The 22,958-nt window shown below is 43.0% G+C and overlaps 1 protein-coding gene across 7 annotated transcripts in view; it reads left to right on the top strand.

Annotated features, from left to right (window-relative positions):
* The window catches only part of AK1 (adenylate kinase 1), a 112,670-nt gene extending 89,845 nt beyond the window's left edge, over positions 1–22,825 (top strand). For all 7 annotated transcript variants that reach the window (XM_069748218.1, XM_069748222.1, XM_069748221.1 and 4 more), the window contains 4 exons: positions 9,727–9,890; positions 11,764–11,880; positions 20,896–21,087; positions 22,242–22,825. In XM_069748218.1, the coding sequence (XP_069604319.1) occupies positions 9,727–9,890; positions 11,764–11,880; positions 20,896–21,087; positions 22,242–22,310 (542 nt within the window). In that variant the 3' untranslated portion in view covers positions 22,311–22,825. The remainder of the gene's footprint in view (positions 1–9,726; positions 9,891–11,763; positions 11,881–20,895; positions 21,088–22,241) is intronic.
* Positions 22,826–22,958: the final 133 nt, after the last annotated feature.

Here is a 22,958-nt window from a genome sequence, read left to right as displayed (position 1 = left end):
AGCGCGCGATCTGCGCTGTCATCCCTTTCGTCGGTGGGGGCGGCCATCTTCCTGGGGCCGCGCGTGCGCAGATCGAGTGCTCTGCTGCACGGGCTTCAGGAAAATGGCCGCGGGATGCCGCGCGTGCGCATTAGAGATCGCGGCGGCCATTTTCCCAAAGCCGAGATGCAAACTCGGCTTTGGGAAAATGGCCGCCGCGATCTCTAATGCGCACGCGCGGCATCCCGCGGCCATTTTCCTGAAGCCCCGTGCAGCAGAGCACTCGATCTGCGCACGCGCGGCCCCAGGAAGATGGCCGCCCCCACCGACGAAAGGGATGACAGCGCAGATCGCGCGCTGTGTCTTCACCACTACGCCACTACGCCACCAACGTAAAGCTGAGGAAGAACCAGCGATGTCACCACGCCCTCCCGACCTGACCAGCCTGATTGACAGGCGAAAACGGCGACTTTGGTAAGTTATTTCTCAGCATACATGGGGAATCGGGGTACACTACATACACTATAGGAACACACAGCGCAGGCCCTATTTAACAGTATTTATAGCTCAATCTCAAAAAACGGGGTGACAGGTTCCCTTTAAGTGGACACAAACAGGTGGCCATATATATAACCCCTTCAGTTTGACAATTCGCAGAATCCCTCATGCAATAGATCCTAGCCGAGGTGGTACCCTTAAAGACTTTCTCTTTCCTTACCCATGTACAGAACTTACAATCTCCACATCTAAGTGTACCACAGGGTTTCCGATCCAACCAGGTACCAGGTGGGTTAGGTTTATCATATAGACTATGAACCAAACGGTCCTTGATAGATCTACCTTTCCTGTATGTGATCATAGGCATAGGTGGGATAAAGTCTTTTAAGTCAGGGTCAGCTCTGAGGATCCCCCAATGTCTATTCAAGATGGTACGTACCCTACTTGATTGATCATCAAACATCCCAATAATCCTAGGGACATCAGGCTCACTCGATTTGGGCAATTTATGCGCATCAGGAGGAATTGCTCCGATAATCACGAGTTTACTGCGCAGGCCCATGATCTTAAGATAAGATTTGGACAAAGGGGTTACCCAGGAGCGGTCCTTGATGGAGCTTGGAGACATGCGGAAGGATGTGCTCGCCATGATTTGTTATATCCATTGCCCAAATCGAGTGAGCCTGATGTCCCTAGGATTATTGGGATGTTTGATGATCAATCAAGTAGGGTACGTACCATCTTGAATAGACATTGGGGGATCCTCAGAGCTGACCCTGACTTAAAAGACTTTATCCCACCTATGCCTATGATCACATACAGGAAAGGTAGATCTATCAAGGACCGTTTGGTTCATAGTCTATATGATAAACCTAAGCCACCTGGTACCTGGTTGGATCGGAAACCCTGTGGTACATTTAGATGTGGAGATTGTAAGTTCTGTACATGGGTAAGGAAAGAGAAAGTCTTTAAGGGTACCACCTCGGCTAGGATCTATTGCATGAGGGATTTTGCGAATTGTCAAACTGAAGGGGTTATATATATGGCCACCTGTTTGTGTCCACTTAATTACATTGGTAAAACCAAGAGGGAATTGCGGCGACGTATTGGTGAACATCTGGGCGATATAAAACATAAACGGGATACACCTGTGGCCAAGCATGTTAGGATAGCTCATCTTAATGATAATAGAGCTATCTCCTTCTGTGTACTTGAGGTGGTGCGACGTAACCCACGTGTTGGGGATGTTGACAAACTACTCCTTCAAAAAGAATGTCAATGGATATTTAGACTACGTACTCTTGTTCCGGACGGTCTTAATGAGCAGCAAAATTATTGCTGCTTTCTTTGAATCAGTGGTCCATTATCACTAGCTAGTTTTACCGGTGTATTTTGTCCGGTTTTCTATTTTTATTCTTTTCTTTATCATTTGGTGTTATTTACTATAGATTTATGCACGCTTATGTATAGGGTCCACCATTATGAGGTTCGTATGCTGGCAATTGTCAGTGTTATATATACATTGTGGTGTACACATCGAGCTGCTACTTTCATAGTTTCATCAGTGTTATATCTTTTCTTCCTGTTTAATTATTATTTATGTTTTATGTATTTCGTGTTTTCCTCGTTTACATACCGTATATATATTCTTTATTTGTGGTCCTCAGGTTGTCAGCGCAGGCGCAGGGGTCTTTTCTTTTGTAGCGCTGATATCTTGCTACACTGTGCGGAGGGCGCTTTGCCTTGTTTGCGCGTGCGCGGTAGCGGCTGCTAGTTTAAAGCCTTTTGTCGCCTGCGCATGCGCTGCACCTAGTTTTCAGGCCTGGCAGCCTCTAGCATTTGATACGTTCGGCTGAGTGGTCTGTCGGCTCCAGTACAATGGCGTCGCTCTATTCTGGTTATCTGACCGCACTGGCCTGTTACTTGTAAACCGGATGTATTGACGGATGTTCTCTAAACAGGAAGCTAGCGTGATTGGCGCGACTATTTCAGTGGAACCCGCGGGTAAGCGTTTGCAGCCCTATTTTCTGGACAATTCCATACTGCCATGTTATCTACTGCCATGTTATCTTCTTACCTCTCCTGATGAACCCGTGTTGGGGGAAACGCGTTGAGAGTCGTTTATGTGCCTGTAGCCGCCTAAGTGTCACCGGATTGGTCTGTCCACTACTGATTTGATACGAACATAGCAGATAAGTATCGTTTTGTGCATATTGTACATTCTTTGTACTGCTATGTGGAGTGGTTATATGTGGTGACACTCTTGGATATTAGGCGCGGCATATTTACCTGTTTTGTATTTGGCTTTTTATGTATTTGTGGTGGGACTGGTGAGGATAGGATCTCTGTTGCACTTGGTACTGTGTATAAGGGCATATTACTAGGTATGCCAAGATTTGATTTGTGATATGTGCGTGGTTTATCTATAAGTACTATCCCTTTTTTCTAACATCACATTGGAGGGGAGGACCGACTGTGTTAGTAAATCACATAACACATAAACTTCATTGAACATTATCAGCCATCTGGCCTCTCTTTCCTGCTCTACTCCTTATAGGGAGATAGTAGGAGATTAGGGTCAGCCATCGCACGAGCGGGGGCGCCATTCTCGTTTCATCTTCTAGGGTGCCAACCTAACATAGTAACATAGTAACATAGTTAGTAAGGCCGAAAAAAGACATTTGTCCATCCAGTTCAGCCTATATTCCATCATAATAAATACCCAGATCTACGTCCTTCTACAGAACCTAATAATTGTATGATACAATATTGCTCTGCTCCAGGAAGACATCCAGGCCTCTCTTGAACCCCTCGACTGAGTTCGCCATCACCACCTCCTCAGGCAAGCAATTCCAGATTCTCACTGCCCTAACAGTAAAGAATCCTCTTCTATGTTGGTGGAAAAACCTTCTCTCCTCCAGACGCAAAGAATGCCCCCTTGTGCCCGTCACCTTCCTTGGTATAAACAGATCCTCAGCGAGATATTTGTATTGTCCCCTTATATACTTATACATGGTTATTAGATCGCCCCTCAGTCGTCTTTTTTCTAGACTAAATAATCCTAATTTCGCTAATCTATCTGGGTATTGTAGTTCTCCCATCCCCTTTATTAATTTTGTTGCCCTCCTTTGTACTCTCTCTAGTTCCATTATATCCTTCCTGAGCACCGGTGCCCAAAACTGGACACAGTACTCCATGTGCGGTCTAACTAGGGATTTGTACAGAGGCAGTATAATGCTCTCATCATGTGTATCCAGACCTCTTTTAATGCACCCCATGATCCTGTTTGCCTTGGCAGCTGCTGCCTGGCACTGGCTGCTCCAGGTAAGTTTATCATTAACTAGGATCCCCAAGTCCTTCTCCCTGTCAGATTTACCCAGTGGTTTCCCGTTCAGTGTGTAATGGTGATATTGATTCCCTCTTCCCATGTGTATAACCTTACATTTATCATTGTTAAACCTCATCTGCCACCTTTCAGCCCAAGTTTCCAACTTATCCAGATCCATCTGTAGCAGAATACTATCTTCTCTTGTATTAACTGCTTTACATAGTTTTGTATCATCTGCAAATATCGATATTTTACTGTGTAAACCTTCTACCAGATCATTAATGAATATGTTGAAGAGAACAGGTCCCAATACTGACCCCTGCGGTACCCCACTGGTCACAGCGACCCAGTTAGAGACTATACCATTTATAACCACCCTCTGCTTTCTATCACTAAGCCAGTTACTAACCCATTTACACACATTTTCCCCCAGACCAAGCATTCTCATTTTGTGTACCAACCTCTTGTGCGGCACGGTATCAAACGCTTTGGAAAAATCGAGATATACCACGTCCAATGACTCACCGTGGTCCAGTCTATAGCTTACCTCTTCATAAAAACTGATTAGATTGGTTTGACAGGAGCGATTTCTCATAAACCCATGCTGATATGGAGTTAAACAGTTATTCTCATTGAGATAATCCAGAATAACATCCCTCAGAAACCCTTCAAATATTTTACCAACAATAGAGGTTAGACTTACTGGCCTATAATTTCCAGGTTCACTTTTAGAGCCCTTTTTGAATATTGGCACCACATTTGCTATGCGCCAGTCCTGCGGAACAGACCCTGTCGCTATAGAGTCACTAAAAATAAGAAATAATGGTTTATCTATTACATTACTTAGTTCTCTTAGTACTCGTGGGTGTATGCCATCCGGACCCGGAGATTTATCTATTTTAATCTTATTTAGCCTCCGCATCTAGGTAGGTGTACAGTCTCAGTGATATTTTTTTTCATCTACTGTAGGGATAATTTCACATATATCCTTGCACCCTTGGTATTTGATGTAGGTTAACACACGTTTGTACCACCAGTATATTATCAGTTTATACATTGGTCCTATTTTATATAGTCTTCCAGCCTACCAATAGACTATCTAGGTGGGTAGAATTTTTTCTCCCTTGGTGGATTGCCCGAGTATTTAGGGCTTTCTTGTCTTTTTGGGGTTTTGTTCTATTTTGTGTTATTTAATAAAGTATCTTTTTTAGGGGTTTTTTTTTTCTCTTTGTAAGCGGTTATTTCCCTTTCGTTATTCATTATTTGTGAGCCCATTAATTGTACACAATCATGCATTGACTTTGATGGGTCAAAGGAGTTGGAGAGTGCAGTTGCAGTTTCCTCAGGTATGGTACCCCCCTCAGACTCTAAAGGGAGCAAAGACGCGAGATTAAGAGTCTGAATCCTGGCAAAGGAAATGTTGGGCGGCAGTAGTAGGGAACATTGGAGACGGAGGTGTCTGGCCATTGAAATATGTTTAGGTTGGACCTGGTTAAGAATGCCATGTACATCATGAGTGGTCTGAACTAGAAGTGGGTGATCAAGAACAATCTCAGAAGCTTTATCTAATAACAGTGAAATTGCGGCTACTACTCTTACACAAGAAGGTGCGGCTCTAGCTACAGGGTCCAGATGAGCTGATATGTATGCCACAGGTCTCTGTTTGTTTCCATGTTTTTGTGTGAGCACCCCTGTGGCAGCTGAGATATCCTCACATGCTATCAATTGAAAAGGTTTAGTGTAGTCTGGGAGTCCCAAAGCCGGAGCTGATACCAATGACTGTTTAGCCTCTTCACTGAGTGAATATGGTGTGTTGGCAATACAGTCATATAAAGGCTGCATGAGTTGACTTGCATGTATGATCCACTGTCTACAGTGTGAAACAATACCTAGGAAAACACGCAGCTGTTTGTGATTCCTGGGTTCAAGCATGTTACGTATGGCTTCCGTAAGTTGAGGTGTGAGGTGTCTGATGCCCTGTGATATGCAGTGACCTAAAAACACGACTGTTTGTTGACAAGCCTGGAGTTTCTGTCTATTTACTTTACAGCCTTCTTGCGCTAGGAAAATTAAGAAATTAACAGTTGAGGTAACTGCCGTCTGCTCATCAGGGCAACAAATAAGTAAGTCATCTACATACTGTAGAATGACTACTCCTGGTTCTGGGATGAAATTTTTTAGCACGGTCTGCATTGCTTCAGAGTACAAAGTTGGTGAGTGTACCATACCTTGTGGCAATCTTGTCCATGCTAATTGTTTACCCTTGAATGTAAAGGCAAACAAATGCCAACAGTTCTTATGTAGTGGCACAGAAAAAAATGCGTTTGATAAGTCAATTACCGTAAAATATGCAGCAGTGCTGGGAATTTGAGACAGTAAGGTATGAGGATTCTGTACCACAGGGGTGACCGGTGCCAAAACCTTATTGATTTCCCGTAAGTCGTGCACCATGCGATATTTCACCATAGTTTCTTTGGAGGACACTTTCTTTTTAACAGGATATAAGGGTGTATTGGCGGGTGACCTGATTTCTACCAAAACACCTTGTAACACATAATCCTGAATTTGTTGAGAAATCGCCTGTTCTTGCTGGGCGCTGATGGGGTATTGCCTAAGCTGAGGTAATATGGTCCCTGGGGCAGTTTCTAACAGTATAGGAGCTACTGATAAAAATCCTACATCAGTGTCTCCTTTTGCCCATAGGCTGTCAGGAACCCGAGACAAGTCAATTTTTGCTTGTTGAGTGTAAATTTCGGGAAAATCCTCCATTGCCTGTATTCTAACATATGGTTCCAGAGTTTCTGCATCTTCAGGGATGGTCAGCATAACTGTGCCATCTTCTCTAAAATGGATGTTTGCATGCATTTTACTTAAGACATCAGTACCCAACAAGCAGGTAGGTGCACCTTTAGCAAATAAAAATTTGGATACAAAAGTTTTAGGGCCAAAGCTCACATTTAAAGGTTTTGTAAAGGGCAACGCCTGAATTTTACCATCATACCCTTCTGCATATGTAACCTTTGAGGATATATTGTCAGGATATGGTAAAAAGTCCTGATTTAAAATGGAGGATGTTGCTCCCGTATCTATCAGAAAAGGTACATTTTTACCCTCAACTTCAACTTGTATTATTGGTCTTCTAGAAGGAAGAGAGACCTGCATAACTTTCAGTCATTCTGAGCTGTCTGTTTGATCAGGCACTGGGTTATTTATCCTATTTTTGGGTACAAAGGTTCCTGAATCTATATCTGCTTTTCTCTTCCTACATTCCCTTTGGAAATGTCCTGGCTTCTTACAGTAATGACAAGTAAACTTTTGATTAGCAGAGCCAGTATTAGCCTGTGCAATTCTTACTGGCTTAGAATTTTCTCTTAAGTCCATTTCTATCCCTACAGCTTTCTGTCTAGCCAGGTGTGGGTCTTCCAAGGTTCTCCAATCAGGGGTTGCGGCCTTAAGCTTTTCCTTCACTTTTGGAGACAATCCATCTATAAAGGTTTTTGTAACTAACCTCATCATTCCTGGAGCGGTTAGATCCATGCCTTCATCTCTGAAATTATTTTCTACACTTAGATAATATTCGTCTACTGATTGTCCAGATTTCTGAGCCACCACTCCCGTTGTTCCTCTCTGCCTCTGTCTCTCCCTCATGAAAACCATTAAGTGATCTACAAATTGTGTACCTGATTCTATCGTTTGTAAGGCACCATCTCCTGCTTGGGGCCTATGTACCTGTAGATTTGCTAATAGCTCCTGGAAGAGTCCAGGAGTCATTTTCATTCTACATAATTCTTCTCCATCTGCCCAAACTCCAGCGTGAGTCTGCATAATTTGCTGTATATATTGTGCAAATCTAACTGGACACTGGGTGGGATCTGGTGCGTTGTGCAAGAGAGACATGCCTTCAGCGGGGGACCAAGGGAAATATTGTCGAGTTTGGTGATATCTAGTTCCCATTACTCCGTCAGCACCAGGTTCCCTAAAGGGTCTTGGTACTACCCTAACAGGGGCAAGTACAGCGCCATGTCTAGGTGTACCACAGGCTAGGCAATCATTTCTCCAGTCTGGATTTTGTTGTCCACAGTGCGGACATACCCATCCTCCTGGTCCGGCTAAACTTTGAGGTGGTGTTTGGAGAAAAGATGGGGCATGTGGGTTAAGGTATGGGGGTGGGGTATTTTTAGATTCCACATTTTGTTTTTCTCCACAGCCTGTGGGTCTAATACACCACTTTTTACTCTGTTGATTATATGTCCATCCCTCATTTTCTGCTACCCTAGAGACATCAATCAATGCTTGGATCTGATCTATCCATTTCTTGTCTCTGATTATGCCTTTTTTCCTTTCCTGAATTCCTTCCCATAGTTTTCCACTAAATGCTTCTGCCCTAGTAACTCCAAACTTACTAAAAATCTTTTTCAGCCCCTTAGTGGCATCTTCACCACTTCTCTCCTTTATGATAGTATAGATATCTAATTCTTCTGGTTCCGACTTTGTTTGCTTATTCCCCATTTTCTTATCCTGAGCTTTCTTGCCCTAGGTGGCGTTTGGGTATGAGAATACCTCGTTACCTTCTTCCTAAGGAGCTAGGATGTTTAAACTGTGTTGATGTAAGAAAATCCTGATTCCTACACCTATAGCAAACAACACAAATGCAACCAGACAGAAAAAGAAAAAGAACATACAACGTATCTTGTCCCAGGCTAATTTATCTGTCCTGGGCTTATACTATCACATACAACGTATTCTCGTCCCAGGCTAATTTATCTGTCCTGGGCTCATACTATCATACACTTATCCGTCACCAGGTTTTTGTCAAAGACAGGATCAGAGATTGAACATAGGCGCGGAGGTCTCCCCGAAAGGACGCAACCACGTTGCCCAGTGGGACAGTCACTTCTTCTGTTTCAACCCCCTGGGCGGCTTATAGGGCTATTCCCAACTTCCACACACCTTCTATTCACATTCACTCTCATTCAATGCCGTACTCCGTGAGGTGATCAATTCCTAAATAGTTCAAGAACCCGAGCTATAGGTATCCTCCTCTACTAGAACTACCCGCTAAAGAACACGACACAGAAAATCTTACGGACAGTGCAGGGCAGATATAAGAGATCTAACAGTGTCTCTTATCTGGCCAGGTTTTTGTTCATCTGCTGTCCATTATCCCAGATTCTCTTTTCGTTCGTATTCTGCCGGTGTTCTTGAAGGAATACACAGACCTCGGGTCCCTGTTCAGGCGCCAGGAAATGTCGGGATCACACTCAGTCGGAGCAGCCTTTGGAAGTGGTGAATCACCAGAAATAATACACAAGACACGTCTTGTATAGTGTATCACTGGGAAGTCTCTGAAGCACGCCTCCCTTCAATGTGCTATCCCTTCTTTATATAGCTGTTTCAGTAGGTTTAGTGGTTATACAAGTTTTGCATGTTTAAACAAAGACACAAAACAGGAAAGAAAGAAAAGAAAAGAAAACCGTTTCGTGGGCGGCAGTTTCACAACAAACAGTACAAAGGCAATTCCACAGACAAGAAAAACAGGATTTCATACTATAGCTAAAATGTCCTTGAATGGACAGGTCAATATTTATCACAAATTCTTTTTTTTTATTTTTGTTCATTGAGGTAATCATTTTTGTTCTGCTCTTCACAAACCATTCACATACACATCTGTGTGAATGTAGTCTAACGTCTTACATGCTGCGGTCGCTATTGACCATGACATCTAGGGATTACACAGCCAGTATCAGAGTTCCCTGGCATCCTAGTCCTTGGAGTAGGCTGTATGTTGCTGCCGGCTCCCCTCCTGACTCTGCTCCGTATCCGTTACTAGCCTATGGCAGCACTTTATGATCGGTGGTGGAGTTCGGTCACTTCATCATTCACTCAGTATTGTGACAAGTTTATATTGTTGTTGATTTCAGGAGGTCCAGGCTCTGGCAAGGGGACCCAGTGTGAGAGAATCGTGCAAAAATATGGCTACACTCATCTGTCCACTGGAGACCTACTAAGGGCAGAAGTTTCCTCCGGATCAGAGAGGGGGAAGACCCTGTCTGCCATCATGGAGAGAGGAGAGCTAGTGCCTTTGGTAAGTTCAATATCAAAGTACTTTAGATTTTGCATAGGAATTCGACAAGGAACATTGCAAGTGACTGAACTTGTAAAACATGGACGAGTGTTGAAAGCTCTGATCTAGTTGTCGGTGTGTTCTTCCTATTTTCCACTAGGTGGTGCTGCCTTCACATTATTCTGTCTGGACTCTAAGGGACATTGACTTTGACTTCTCCAGTATTAGAGCAAAGTACTTTTCTGTAAAATGTACCAAATATATATATATAGATATATAGATAAATCTATAAAGAAGTGTATATCTGAAGGAGGATATATCTGAGTCTATATGAAGGAGCATATTTGCACTAAAATTTATTGAAACTTCTGGTGTAAATTGTAACAAATCTTTAGGACCAGTGGTCCCTTCACTACCTTCTACCTATTTCCACACACTTTTCTGTTTTTTTGTTTCTTTTTAGTGAAAGTAAAAAGTTTGTTTTCCAATAACAAATTATATTGCGTTAGCCAGAAAAATTTATGTAAATACTTTTATGTCCAACGATGACAAAAGTATTCTCAGAGTGATACCTTTATTGGCTAACCAGAAAAAAATGTGTTTGTAAGCTTTCAGAGCAAACCTTGCAAACATATGTACGTTTTTTTTTCTGGTTAGCCAATAAAGGTATCACTCCGAGAATATTTGTCATTGTTGGGTATAAAAGTATTTACATAGATTTTAAAGGAAATATGTCATGAACAAAAATGTGTAGCTTTATCTCTTGTACGTTGTTTAACCCTGTCTTGATTGAGTGATTTTTATATTCTTTAACTTGTTTCCGTTTGTTTTCCAAGAGTCATAACCTCCTTCCATTCCCCCCCTGATTGTAGCTATGAGAGCTTGTTTTATTGTGGGAAATATTGTGTCAATGACAACATTCATTTTTTCATGATGTATTGAAAAAGAAAGACGAAAAAAAAAATTCCAAGTGTGGTAAAATAGTGACAGGGGGAAAAATGCCTCTAAATTTAGTTTTTACAGTGTCGCAGAGGTTGAATTCTCATCAGTCCCTGGCCAGAGCTCCTTGATTATACATTTCTCACTTGTCCTGTGGATAACTGTTTTAATAAACTCATCCATAGTTTTAGATCTTATTGACGACACCCTCCTCGTCTAATTGAGATCTTGCCTGTTATATACTGAATCACTAAGTCCTACTCTGAGCAACAGAACAGGGTCACGTATGGCGGGGTCACATATGGCTGGGTGACGTATGGCGGGGGTCACATATGGCTGGGTGACGGATGGCAGGGGTCTTATATGGCTGGGTGAGGTATGGCGGGGTTCACGTATGGCGGGGGTCACAAATGGCGGGGGTCACATATGGCTGGGTGACGTATGGCGGGGGTCACATATGGCTGGGTGACGTATGGCGGGGGTCACATATGGCTGGGTGACGTATGGCGGGGGTCTCATGGCTGGATGACGTATGGCAGGGGTCACATATGGCTGGGTGACATTTGGCGGGGTCACATATGGCTGGGGTCACAAATGGCGGGGTCACATCTGACTGGGTGAAGTATGCCGGGGTCACGTATGGCAGCCGACATTTGGTCGCCCCCCCGCTGTTGTGACCATGAATGCACCGATAAAGGATTTACTTTAATGAAGGTCAAAAACTTTAATTAGTCTAAGGAAATGGAGGAAATTGAAGTCGTTTTCTAAACAATGCAATGTGTCACCTGCAACAGGTCAGAGCGGTGTAAGATTTTTCCATGGGGGGGTTAATATCCTGTTTACATGGCTTTTGTTGTTATTATCGTGGTATGTGTCATTTACTCATTATTCTAAGAAAATTGTGCAATAATAGCAAATAAATCTTCATGTTCTCAAGTGTCTCTTCTTTCCCCAGGACACTGTTCTGGACATGTTGAGAGATGCTATGGTCGCCAAGGCTGACACCACCAAAGGATACCTCATAGACGGATACCCCCGTGAGGTTAAGCAGGGAGAAGAGTTTGAGAAGAAGGTAAGGAACGTTCTGTCTTTCGCCATACTTTCTTGTAACAGGCCAATTCCTACATGTTTAGATGCATCCAGTCTTGAAATAAGCAGAGCTAGGTCAAGTCATTGCCAGAGTAAAAGCACAACCCTGCTGCCCTGATCCCACGTAAGAAGGTACAGCTGGTTTTGGTGCTCATATCCATCTAATATGTCCAACAATTATCCCAATTCTCATGCTTTGTTACTGGCCATCCACTAGTTTTGAGGGGTGGAGGGTTCCTCTTAGCCAGCATTCTGCCAGTACTATAGGTACTACTACAGGTATGACTACAGCCTGAGCAAAACAATAATTTCAGCTGTTTTAGGCACCACAGCCAAAGCGCAACTGCAACCTCTGCACCCGCAATGGCATAGTTACCAACATTGGTGTTGGCAATGTAAGGATGCTTTAGTCCTGCTCCTAGCACCGTATGGGACCTCACCAGTCATGCCTTCTGTGGGCAGGGTTTGTATCAATCTTGCCCCTTTCAGCCTGAGACTGCAAACTTGCCAGGACAGTCCCAACAACTTCTGGACGGTTGACAAGTACACAATCGTTACACCACCTATACTTCCTGGCAATGAGAATTGGTGATGAAGTTGCTGCATGGTTGCTTTCACAGGTTTTCTTTTTTTCTTAAATCATTTTTATTTGGGGGGGAGGAATGATCTTCTATCGTGTTTGATGCCAAAAAAATAAATGAATAAAATGCTCGCCTTTCTTTTTTTTTTTTTTTTTAGCTGCATGATTTGCGCCTGCTAGAAAGCCTGAATACATGTAGGAATACCCTAACAAACAGGAAATCCATGCATGTATTCAGGCTGTCTAGCAGCCACAAATCATGCAGCTGCGGCGACAAAAGCTAAATCTCCGCGCGCGCCCGAATACTCGGAGCCCACCCGAGCATGCTCAGGAAATCTCAAGTAACGAGTATAATCGCTCATCACTAGTTGGCACCCTTGAAATTGTTTCAGAAAAAGTATTTCTTCAAGAAAATTATCGCAATTACACGTTTTGTATGTTTATTTTCTTTGTGTGTGTGTGTTGGAACAACCCCCAAAAAATGATTTAAAAAAAGGTAAATTAGACATCATTTCACATACAATCCCAAAAATGGTTCGGTCAAAATTGACACCTTTCCAAAATTGTGGGTAATCAACTTTGTTTCAAGCATGTGATGCTCGTTCAAACTCACCTGTGGCAAGTAACAGGTGTGGGCAATATGAAAATCACACCTGAAAGCAGATACACATTGTGGGTCTGTGTGTGCTACACTAAGCATGGCAAACAGCAAGAGGAGAATACAACAGTCTGAGGACTTGAGAACCAAAATTGTTAGACAATATAACAAGGTTACGAGTCCATCTCCAGATATCTTAATGTTCCTTTGTCCAGATTGACCAACACAATTTCGAAGTTTACAACTCTTGGCACTGTAGCTAATATCCCTGGATGGCAGAGAAAAATTGATGAAAGGTTACAATTCAGGATAGTCCGGATGGTGGATAAGCAGCCCAAATCAAGTTCCAAAGAAATTCAAATTGTCCTGCAGGCTCAGGGTGCATCAGTGTCAGCGTGAACTATCTGTTATCCTTTAAATTAAATGAAAAGCTATGGCAGGAGACCTAGGAGTACCCCACTGCTGACACAGAGACATAAAAAAGCTAGACTGAAGTTTCTAAAAATGTATGCGAGTAAGCCAAAATCCTTCAGAGAAATCATCTTGTGGACAGATGAGACCAAGATAGAGCTTTTTGGTAAAGCACTTACTGTATATACTCGAGTATAAGCCGACCCCCCCCCTAATTTTGCCACAAAAAACTGGGAAAACTTATTGACTCGAGTATAAACCTAGGGTGGGAAATGCAGCAGCTACCGGTGAATTTCAAAAATAAAAATAGATGCTCCATACCGTTCATTATGGCCCCATAGCTGTGCCATATAGTGCTCTGCACCGTTCATTATTGCCCCATAGCTGTGCCATATAGTGCTCTGCACCGTTCATTATTGCCCCATAGCTGTGCCATATAGTGCTCTGCACCGTTCATTATTGCCCCATAGATTTACCATAGAAAGCTGTGCCATATAGTGCTCTGCACCGTTCATTATTGCCCCATAGCTGTGCCATATATGCTCTGCACCGTTCATTATTGCCCCATAGCTGTGCCATATAGTGCTCTGCACCGTTCATTATTGCCCCATAGCTGTGCCATATAGTGCTCTGCACCGTTCATTATTGCCCCATAGCTGTGCCATATATGCTCTGCACCGTTCATTATTGCCCCATAGCTGTGCCATATAGTGCTCTGCACCATTCATTATTGCCCCATAGCTGTGCCATATAGTGCTCTGCACCGTTCATTATTGCCCCATATATGCTCCTTATAAAGCTGTGCCATATAGTGCTCTGCACCGTTCATTATTGCCCCATAGCTGTGCCATATATGCTCTGCACCGTTCATTATTGCCCCATAGATGTACCATAGAAAGCTGTGCCATATAGTGCTCTGCACCGTTCATTATTGCCCCATAGCTGTGCCATATAGTGCTCTGCACCATTCATTATTGCCCCATAGCTGTGCCATATAGTGTTCTGCACCGTTCATTATTGTGCCATAGCTGTGCCATATAGTGCTCTGCACCGTTCATTATTGCCCCATAGCTGTGCCATATAGTGCTCTGCACCGTTCATTATTGCCCCATATATGCTCCTTATAAAGCTGTGCCATTGCTGCTGCTGCTGCAGTAATAAAAAAAAAAAATGCCATACTCACCTCTCTTGCTTGCAGCTCCTCAGCGTCCCGTCCCGGCGTCTCTCCGCACTGACTGATCAGGCAGAGGGCGGCGCGCACACTATATGCGTCATCGCGCCCTCTGAGCGGCGCCCGGCGTGTGGAACGCGGACAGGTAAATATGTAATACTTACCTGCTCCCGGCGTCCCGCTCCTTCCCCCGGACAGCTGGTCTTTGGTGCCGCAGCCTCTTCCTCTATCAGTGGTCACCGTTACCGCTCGTTAGAGAAATGAATATGCGGCTCCACCCCTATGGGAGTAGAGTCCATATTCATTACTTTAATAAGCGGTCCCACGTGACCGCTGTACAGGGGAAGAGCTGCGGCACCCGGAGACCGTGGGACTGCAGGGACAGCGCCAGGAGCCCCGGAAGCAGGTAAGTATGCCTCAGCGCCCTCTCCCCCCTCACCCGCCGACCCTTCCGCCCACTGTAACTCGAGTATAAGCCGAGAGGGGCACTTTCAGCCCAAAAATTTTGGGCTGAAAATCTCGGCTTATACTCGAGTATATATGGTAATTCTACTGTTCACTGAAATCTGAATGAGGTCTACAAGGCAAAAAACACAATGCCTACAGTCAAATATGGTGGAGGTTCAAAGATGTTGTGGGTTGTTTTGCTGCCTTTGGCACTAGGTGCCTTGACTGTGTGCAAGGCATCATGAAATCTGATTACCAAAGGATTTTGAATCGCAATGCAGTGACCAGTGTCAGAAAGCTGGGTTTGCGTCCTAGGTCATGGGTTTTCTAGCAGGACAATGACCCCAAACATACTTCAAGGAGCCCCCAGAAAAGGATGGAAACAAAGCGCCGGAGAGTTCTGAATTGTCCAGCAATGAGTTCGGATATAAATCCCATTGAACACCTGTGGAGAGATCTTAACCCCTTCATGACCTTGGGATTTTTCGTTTTTCCGTGTTCGTTTTTCACTCCCCTCCTTCCCAGAGCCATAACTTTTTTATTTTTCCGTCAATTTGGCCATGTGAGGGCTTATTTTTTGCAGGACGAGTTGTACTTTTGAACGACATCATTGGTTTTAGCATGTCGTGTACTAGAAAACGGGAAAAAAATTCCAAGTGCGGTGAAATTGCAAAAAAAGTGCAATCCCACACTTGTTTTTTGTTTGGCTTTTTTGCTAGGTTCACTAAATGCTAAAACTGACCTGCCATTCTGATTCTCCAGGTCAGTACGAGTTCATAGACACTTAACATGACTAGGTTATTTTTTATCTAAGTGGTGAAAAAAAATTCCAAACTTTGCTTAAAAAAAAAAAAAAAAATTGCGCCATTTTCCGATACCCGTAGCGTCTCCATTTTTCGTGATCTGGGGTCGGTTGAGGGCTTATTTTTTGTGGGCCGAGATGACGTTTTAAATGATAGCATTTTGGTGCAGATACGTTCTTTTGATCGCCCGTTATTGCATTTTAATGCAATGTCGCGGCGACCAAAAAAACGTAATTCTGGCGTTTTGAATTTTTTTCCCGCTACGCTGTTTAGCGATCAGGTTAATGCTTTTTTTTAGCTGATAGATCGGGCGATTCTGAGCGCGGCGATACCAAATATGCGTAGATTTTATATTTTTTTTATTGATTTATTTTGATTGGGGCGAAAGGGGGGTGATTTAAACTTTTATATTTTTTTCACATTTTTTTCAACTTTATTTTTTTTTAACTTTTGCCATGCTTCAATAGCCTCGATGGGAGGCTAGAAGCAGGCACAACTCGATCGCCTCTGCTACATAGCAGCGATCTGCTGATCGCTGCTATGTAGCAGAAATAGAGGTGTGCTGTGAGCGCCGACCACAGGGTGGCGCTCACAGCCACCGGCGATCAGTAACCATAGAGGTCTCAAGGACCTCTATGGTTACATTGGAGACGCATCGCCGACCCCCGATCATGTGACGGGGGTCGGCGATGACGTCATTTCCGGCCGCCCGGCCGGATGCGGTAGTTAAATGCCGCTGTCTGCGTTTGACAGTGGCATTTAACTAGTTAATAGGTGCGGGCAGATCGCGATTCTGCCCGCGCCTATTACGGGCACATGTCAGCTGTTCAAAACAGCTGACATGTCCCGGCTTTGATGCGGGCTCACCGCGGAGCCCTGCGTCAAAGCAGGGGATCTGACCTCGGACGTACTATCCCGTCCGAGGTCAGATAGGGGTTAAAATTGCTGTTGGAAGAAGGTGCCTTCACATATGAGACCATGGGCAGTTTACAACTGGAATTTTGGATTATTCTTTGTTTGCAGAGTTGAGGAGCTTTATGATGGTTATAGGAATTGATTGATTGCAGTTATTTATTCCAAAGGGTACACTACCAAATATTAAATTGAAGGTGCCGATAATTTTGTCTGGCACATTTTGGGGGTTTCTTGTGAAATTATGTCCAATTTGATTTTTTTTACGTACACACAAAAGAAATAAACATGTGTAGTTGTAATAATTTTCTTGGAGAAACAATTTCTGGAACAATTTCAAGGGTGCCAACACTTTCGACTATTACTGTATATGGGATGACTTGTGTGGATTTCAGCTCACAGCAATATTTACAGTAGTGACTTACAAAAGTAAAAGTTGCATGACCTGGGAGATGAGGAAATCCTTCAAGATATTTTCTATTGTCTAATATCTTCACTACAGCCTCCCAATAAACACCGTGAACACTGATATAAAATATAGGAAGTTATCTGGTTACGTTTCAGCGGATTTTGTCCCCGTTCCCATATGGTTTTTTTTTTTTTGCAACGGCCCACTCATATCAGGCATAAGACAGCCGGTCCATGTTGTCACTTTTCAGACCCCTCATCAACCACCCGAATGCAAATAATTAATATAATTTGGACCACTACAACTCCTTTAATTATCTGTTGGGAAAGAGGGGATGGGGTTTGTCCAATCTAATTACCTTTCCTGAGCATTTGTAATCCATTTCAGATTGGTGGGGGTCTTCCATAATGCCTACAGTTAACATCTATGAAGCCGGGCCACCACCGCTCCGTACATTATGTAGTGGCCCGTTCTCGGTACAGCTCAGCGCCTATTGGAGTGAAAGGAGCTGACCTGCAGCATCTAAGAAAGGGTATCCTACGGCTAGGTCTTCAATATCTTAGTCTTGGTCAACCCTTTTAATGCCTTGGCTGCATCTTGTAATTCCCCTTGTCAGAGGAAGGGGACTGGTCCCCATAACGTGTCATTTACATTATGGTGTTAAAGACTTTGTTGTGCCAAGGGATTTATGGTGGCATTATACAGAGGCCAAAAAAACCCAGAACCTTGATTACCTTGTGTGGTTTGTACAGGATAATGGAAGAATGATGAACTTGCCCATTACAAGAGAAGCTGGAAGAGTTTCCACATGTACATGGCTCTGTTTTCCCTATAGAATATTGGACCCAAAATCTGCAAATCCATAGATATGCAATAAATGCTGATTTTTGGGTAATGAATTATGCTACAGCTTATGAATTCTCTGTCTGCTAGTACATATTATACAGTTAAATGGAGCCACACTTCATCAGACGTGATATACTGTAGTGGGTCCAAAGGACTTCTATAACCGGTAGCCATTTGCAATATGCCGCAAACTTTTTTTAAATTCTTTCCCCCATCTTGATACAGGAAAGAAATACAGTTAGGGCCAGAAATATTTGGACAGTGACACAATTTTCGCGATTTGGGCTCTGCATGCCACCACATTGGATTTGAAATGAAACCTCTACAACAGAATTCAAGTGCAGATTGTAACGTTTAATTTGAAGGGTTGAACAAAAATATCTGATAGAAAATGTAGGAATTGTACACATTTCTTTACAAACACTCCACATTTTAGGAGGTCAAAAGTAATTGGACAAATAAACATAACCCAAACAAAATATTTTTATTTTCAATATTTTGTTGCAAATCCTTTGGAGGCAATCACTGCCTTAAGTCTGGAACCCATAGACATCACCAAACGCTGGGTTTCCTACTTCTTAATGCTTTGCCAGGCCTTTACAGCCGCAGCCTTCAGGTCTTGCTTGTTTGTGGGTCTTTCCGTCTTAAGTCTGGATTTGAGCAAGTGAAATGCATGCTCAATTGGGTTTAGATCTGGAGATTGACTCGGCCATTGCAGAATGTTCCACTTTTTGGCACTCATGAACTCCTGGGTAGCTTTGGCTGTATGCTTGGGGTCATTGTCCATCTGTACTATGAAGCGCCGTCCAATCAACTTTGCAGCATTTGGCTGAATCTGGGCTGAAAGTATATCCCGGTACACTTCAGAATTCATCCGGCTACTCTTGTCTGCTCTTATGTCATCAATAAACACAAGTGACCCAGTGCTATTGAAAGCCATGCATGCCCATGCCATCACGTTGCCTCCACCATGTTTTACAGAGGATGTGGTGTGCCTTGGATCATGTGCCGTTCCCTTTCTTCTCCAAACTTTTTTCTTCCCATCATTCTGGTACAGGTTGATCTTTGTCTCATCTGTCCATAGAATACTTTTCCAGAACTGAGCTGGCTTCTTGAGGTGTTTTTCTGCAAATTTAACTCTGGCCTGTCTATTTTTGGTATTGATGAATGGTTTGCATCTAGATGTGAACCCTTTGTATTTACTGTCATGGAGTCTTCTCTTTACTGTTGACTTAGAGACAGATACACCTACTTCACTGAGAGTGTTCTGGACTTCAGTTGATGTTGTGAACGGGTTCTTCTTCACCAAATTAAGTATGCGGCGATCATCCACCACTGTTGTCATCCATGGACGCCCAGGCCTTTTTGAGTTCCCAAGCTCACCAGTCAATTCCTTTTTTCTCAGAATGTACCCAACTGTTGATTTTGCTACTCCAAGCATGTCTGCTATCTTTCTGATGGATTTTTTCTTTTTTTTCAGCCTCAGGATGTTCTGCTTCACCTCAATTGAGAGTTCCTTTGACCGCATGTTGTCTGCTCACAGCAACAGCTTCCAAATGCAAAACCACACACCTGGAATCCACCCCTGACCTTTTAACTACTTCATTGATTACAGGTTAACGAGGGAGATGCCTTCAGAGTTAATTGCAGCCCTTAGAGTCCATTGTCCAATTACTTTTGGTCCCTTGAAAAAGAGGACGCTATGCATTACAGAGCTATGATTCCTAAACCCTTTCTCCGATTTGGATGTGGAAACTATCATATTGCAGCTGGGAGTGTGCACTTTCAGCCCATATTATATATATAATTGTATTTCTGAACATGTTTTTGTAAACAGCTAAAATAACAAAACTTGTGTCACTGTCCAAATATTTCTGGCCCTAACTGTATATCTTGGTACCGTGTTAGGCAGTAGATAGAAAAATATTTAGAATTGTGAGTCCTCAGTGGTTGATACCTTTTAATGGCGAACTGAAAAGATGGTAGCAAATTGCAAGCTTTCGAGACTACACAGGTCTCTTCATCAGGCAAAGACTAAAAGAAATTCTGAAGAATCACATATTTATGCACAACATTGCCGCTCAGACCATGTGTGGTCATCACAACAGAACTAGACCCCAATCAGAGGACAATAAAACATTCCTTATCTAAGGACTGGTCCAATATTGATACATAACTGTTTATCACTCATGGTAATTCTGCCTCACGTCACCTGTCTTATCCATGGTGGGGGGGTTTTGTGTTTTTTTTCTCTCTGTGCTATGTTGTGCATAAATATGTGATTCTTCAGAATTTCTTTTAGGCTTTGCCTGATGAAGAGACCTATGTAGTCTCGAAAGCTTGCAATTTGTTACCATCTTTTCAGTCAGCCATTAAGAGGGATCAACCACTGAGGACTCTCAATTCTAAATATTTTTCTAAATATTTTTCCCCCATCTGTAACACAAGTTTCACACTATGCCTGGACAGGCTGTGGGTCTCCTGACCTGAACTCAACAGCCTCTACTATCGAGTTCAGCTCAGGACACCTATGGTCGGTCTGGGACTTATCATCAGTGAGTTTAGTACACCGTGACGTGATGTCCTGCTGGACTAATCATGTCAATTTCCTTGGGCTTCTCATAATCCTCTATTGGATGTCTGCAACAAGAATGTGAAGACATGTGGCTGAGTGGTCATCCCTAGATACACACGTGAGAAACTTCTACTACATCTAACATGCCGGGGCCACCAGCTCCATTGACACTGCCCACTTTCTTCCTTGTATATCTTGTCATTTAACTCAATTATAATTATGGTAGTTCCTACGTTTTCATTGCAGATTGCTGCTCCTTCACTGTTGCTCTACATTGATGCTGGGGCTGACACGATGGTGAAGCGGTTAATGAAACGTGGTGAGACCAGTGGCAGGGCTGATGATAATGAAGAAACCATTAAGAAGAGACTGGAGACTTACTACAAAGCCACCGAACCCGTCATTGCCATGTATGAAGGCAGAGGCATTGTAAGAAAGGTATGCTATCCTTGCAAGTCACAGGCTATGGTCATAACCTAGAGGTGTGATTATGTTTTCCATACACCTGAAAGAGCTGTTGGCTGAGTGTTTGTACTATTACTTCTCTATATGCATGAACACTTAGGAGCGAAGGAATCAGCATGTTTAATGTGAGCTTTTTGGCAACTTATCCCACAGTATACCTATACAGTGGTCAACATTGCCAACATCTGTTGGAGGTATACAGTGGGGGAAATAAGTATTTGATCAAATCAAATGCTTATTTCTCACTGCAAAATGCAAATACATTTATATAATTTATACAATGTGACTTTCTGGATATTATTTTTGATATTCTATCTCTCAATGTTAAAATTAACCTACCCTTAAAATTATAGACTGTTCATGTCTTTGTCGGTGGGCAAACTTACAAAATCAGCAAGGGATCAAATATTTCCCCCACTGTATGTTGCGTAATCCTCCACTTATAGATAACTGACAAGACTCAAACACTATGTGCCAGAGACAGATTAATCTATGTGGGAACCTCTATGAACGCTCATTCTGCTCTTGCTGTATCTCCGATCATTTCCATTCAGACATGGTCTTTCGGAGCAGTGGGGACATTGCTGATCAGATCCACAAGTTATCGCTTGTCCTGTGGATAACTTTAACTGTTGCCGATAACCTTGTAAGGGTAGGTCCACATGAGTGAAGTACGGTAAGTTATGTAGCAAATGTGATGAAAATCTATAAGCAAGTCTAGAAAACAAATCCTCACTGGATTTTGTTGGAAATTTTATGCAGATTTGCTGTGAAATATAAAAATCCATAATTGTGGATTTTGCTGCAAAATTGCCACTAATACGTTTTCTTTTTTTTTTCTCTCCCCCCCCCCCCCCCCAAAACCTCGCCCACCATTTAAATTGATGGTAAAAATCTGCAACAACGTGCAGACATTTTTTTAAAATGGTCACCAATCCCAGTGTATAGTATATAAAATAAACGGACGTGTCAAGCAGGAGATAAATAAAAAGTGTCAGCTGTCTTGGAGCAGTGGTGCCTCACTTGATTATTAGGTGTGATACTGCAGTCTAGTTCAGGTGGAAGTACCGTAATACATAATTGAAACATTATCACCAGAGCCCTTCATTTATTGTTTCTCTTAACAGATGAACGCAGAAGGATCAGTGGACGACGTCTTCAAACAAGTCAGCGCAGCCCTTGACGCCCTTAAATAAACAACAAAGCCGAACAAAAAAACAAAAAAACAAATATGCCTTATTCTTATCTGTCCGTGACTTTTTTTTTTTGCCTTATTCTCTGCCCTACCCCCCTCCCCCTCTAAAAAATAAAAAAAATAATAGAGATCACATTTACACAAGCAGAAGAATTTTGGCACGGAGTGTTTGGACATTCAGGTCAGTGTCGCTCTGTCTGCCAATCGCTGGTCTCACACGTCATCTAATCCCATCCAGAGACTTGAAAGAATTTGCCCTTCTTCCTGTAGGAAGGTGCATTCTTCAACCCCAATCCCCTTCTGTCTGTCCTTAGATTGTTGATATCCTTAACTCTCTTCCTGTTTTCCTGAGCAGTAAACGACTTCAAGGAAACATTTGAGGTCCCCTGACTTGACTCCTTTTTTTCATATTTTTTTTTCCCCCTCCAGTTTTCCACTTTTCTCCAGCTGGAGACATTCCTTTCCAGAACAGGAAACGCTTGTTTAAAAAATAAAAAGCGCCACCTTGCTGTCTCACCATGACTGCTGGTTTACTCGCGTGGCCTCGGTCAAAGTGACACCATCAAAGGAGCCTCAGAGAGAAGGGTTAATCTGAAGTTAGCGCTCAGTCTATTTCCTCTTGGAAGCCTGCTATCTCCTTGCAGAAAGC

This window comes from Ranitomeya imitator, chromosome 2, assembly GCF_032444005.1.
Source record: "Ranitomeya imitator isolate aRanImi1 chromosome 2, aRanImi1.pri, whole genome shotgun sequence".
Taxonomy (NCBI): Eukaryota; Metazoa; Chordata; class Amphibia; order Anura; family Dendrobatidae; genus Ranitomeya; species Ranitomeya imitator.
This window is presented reverse-complemented; position numbering and strand designations above follow the sequence as displayed.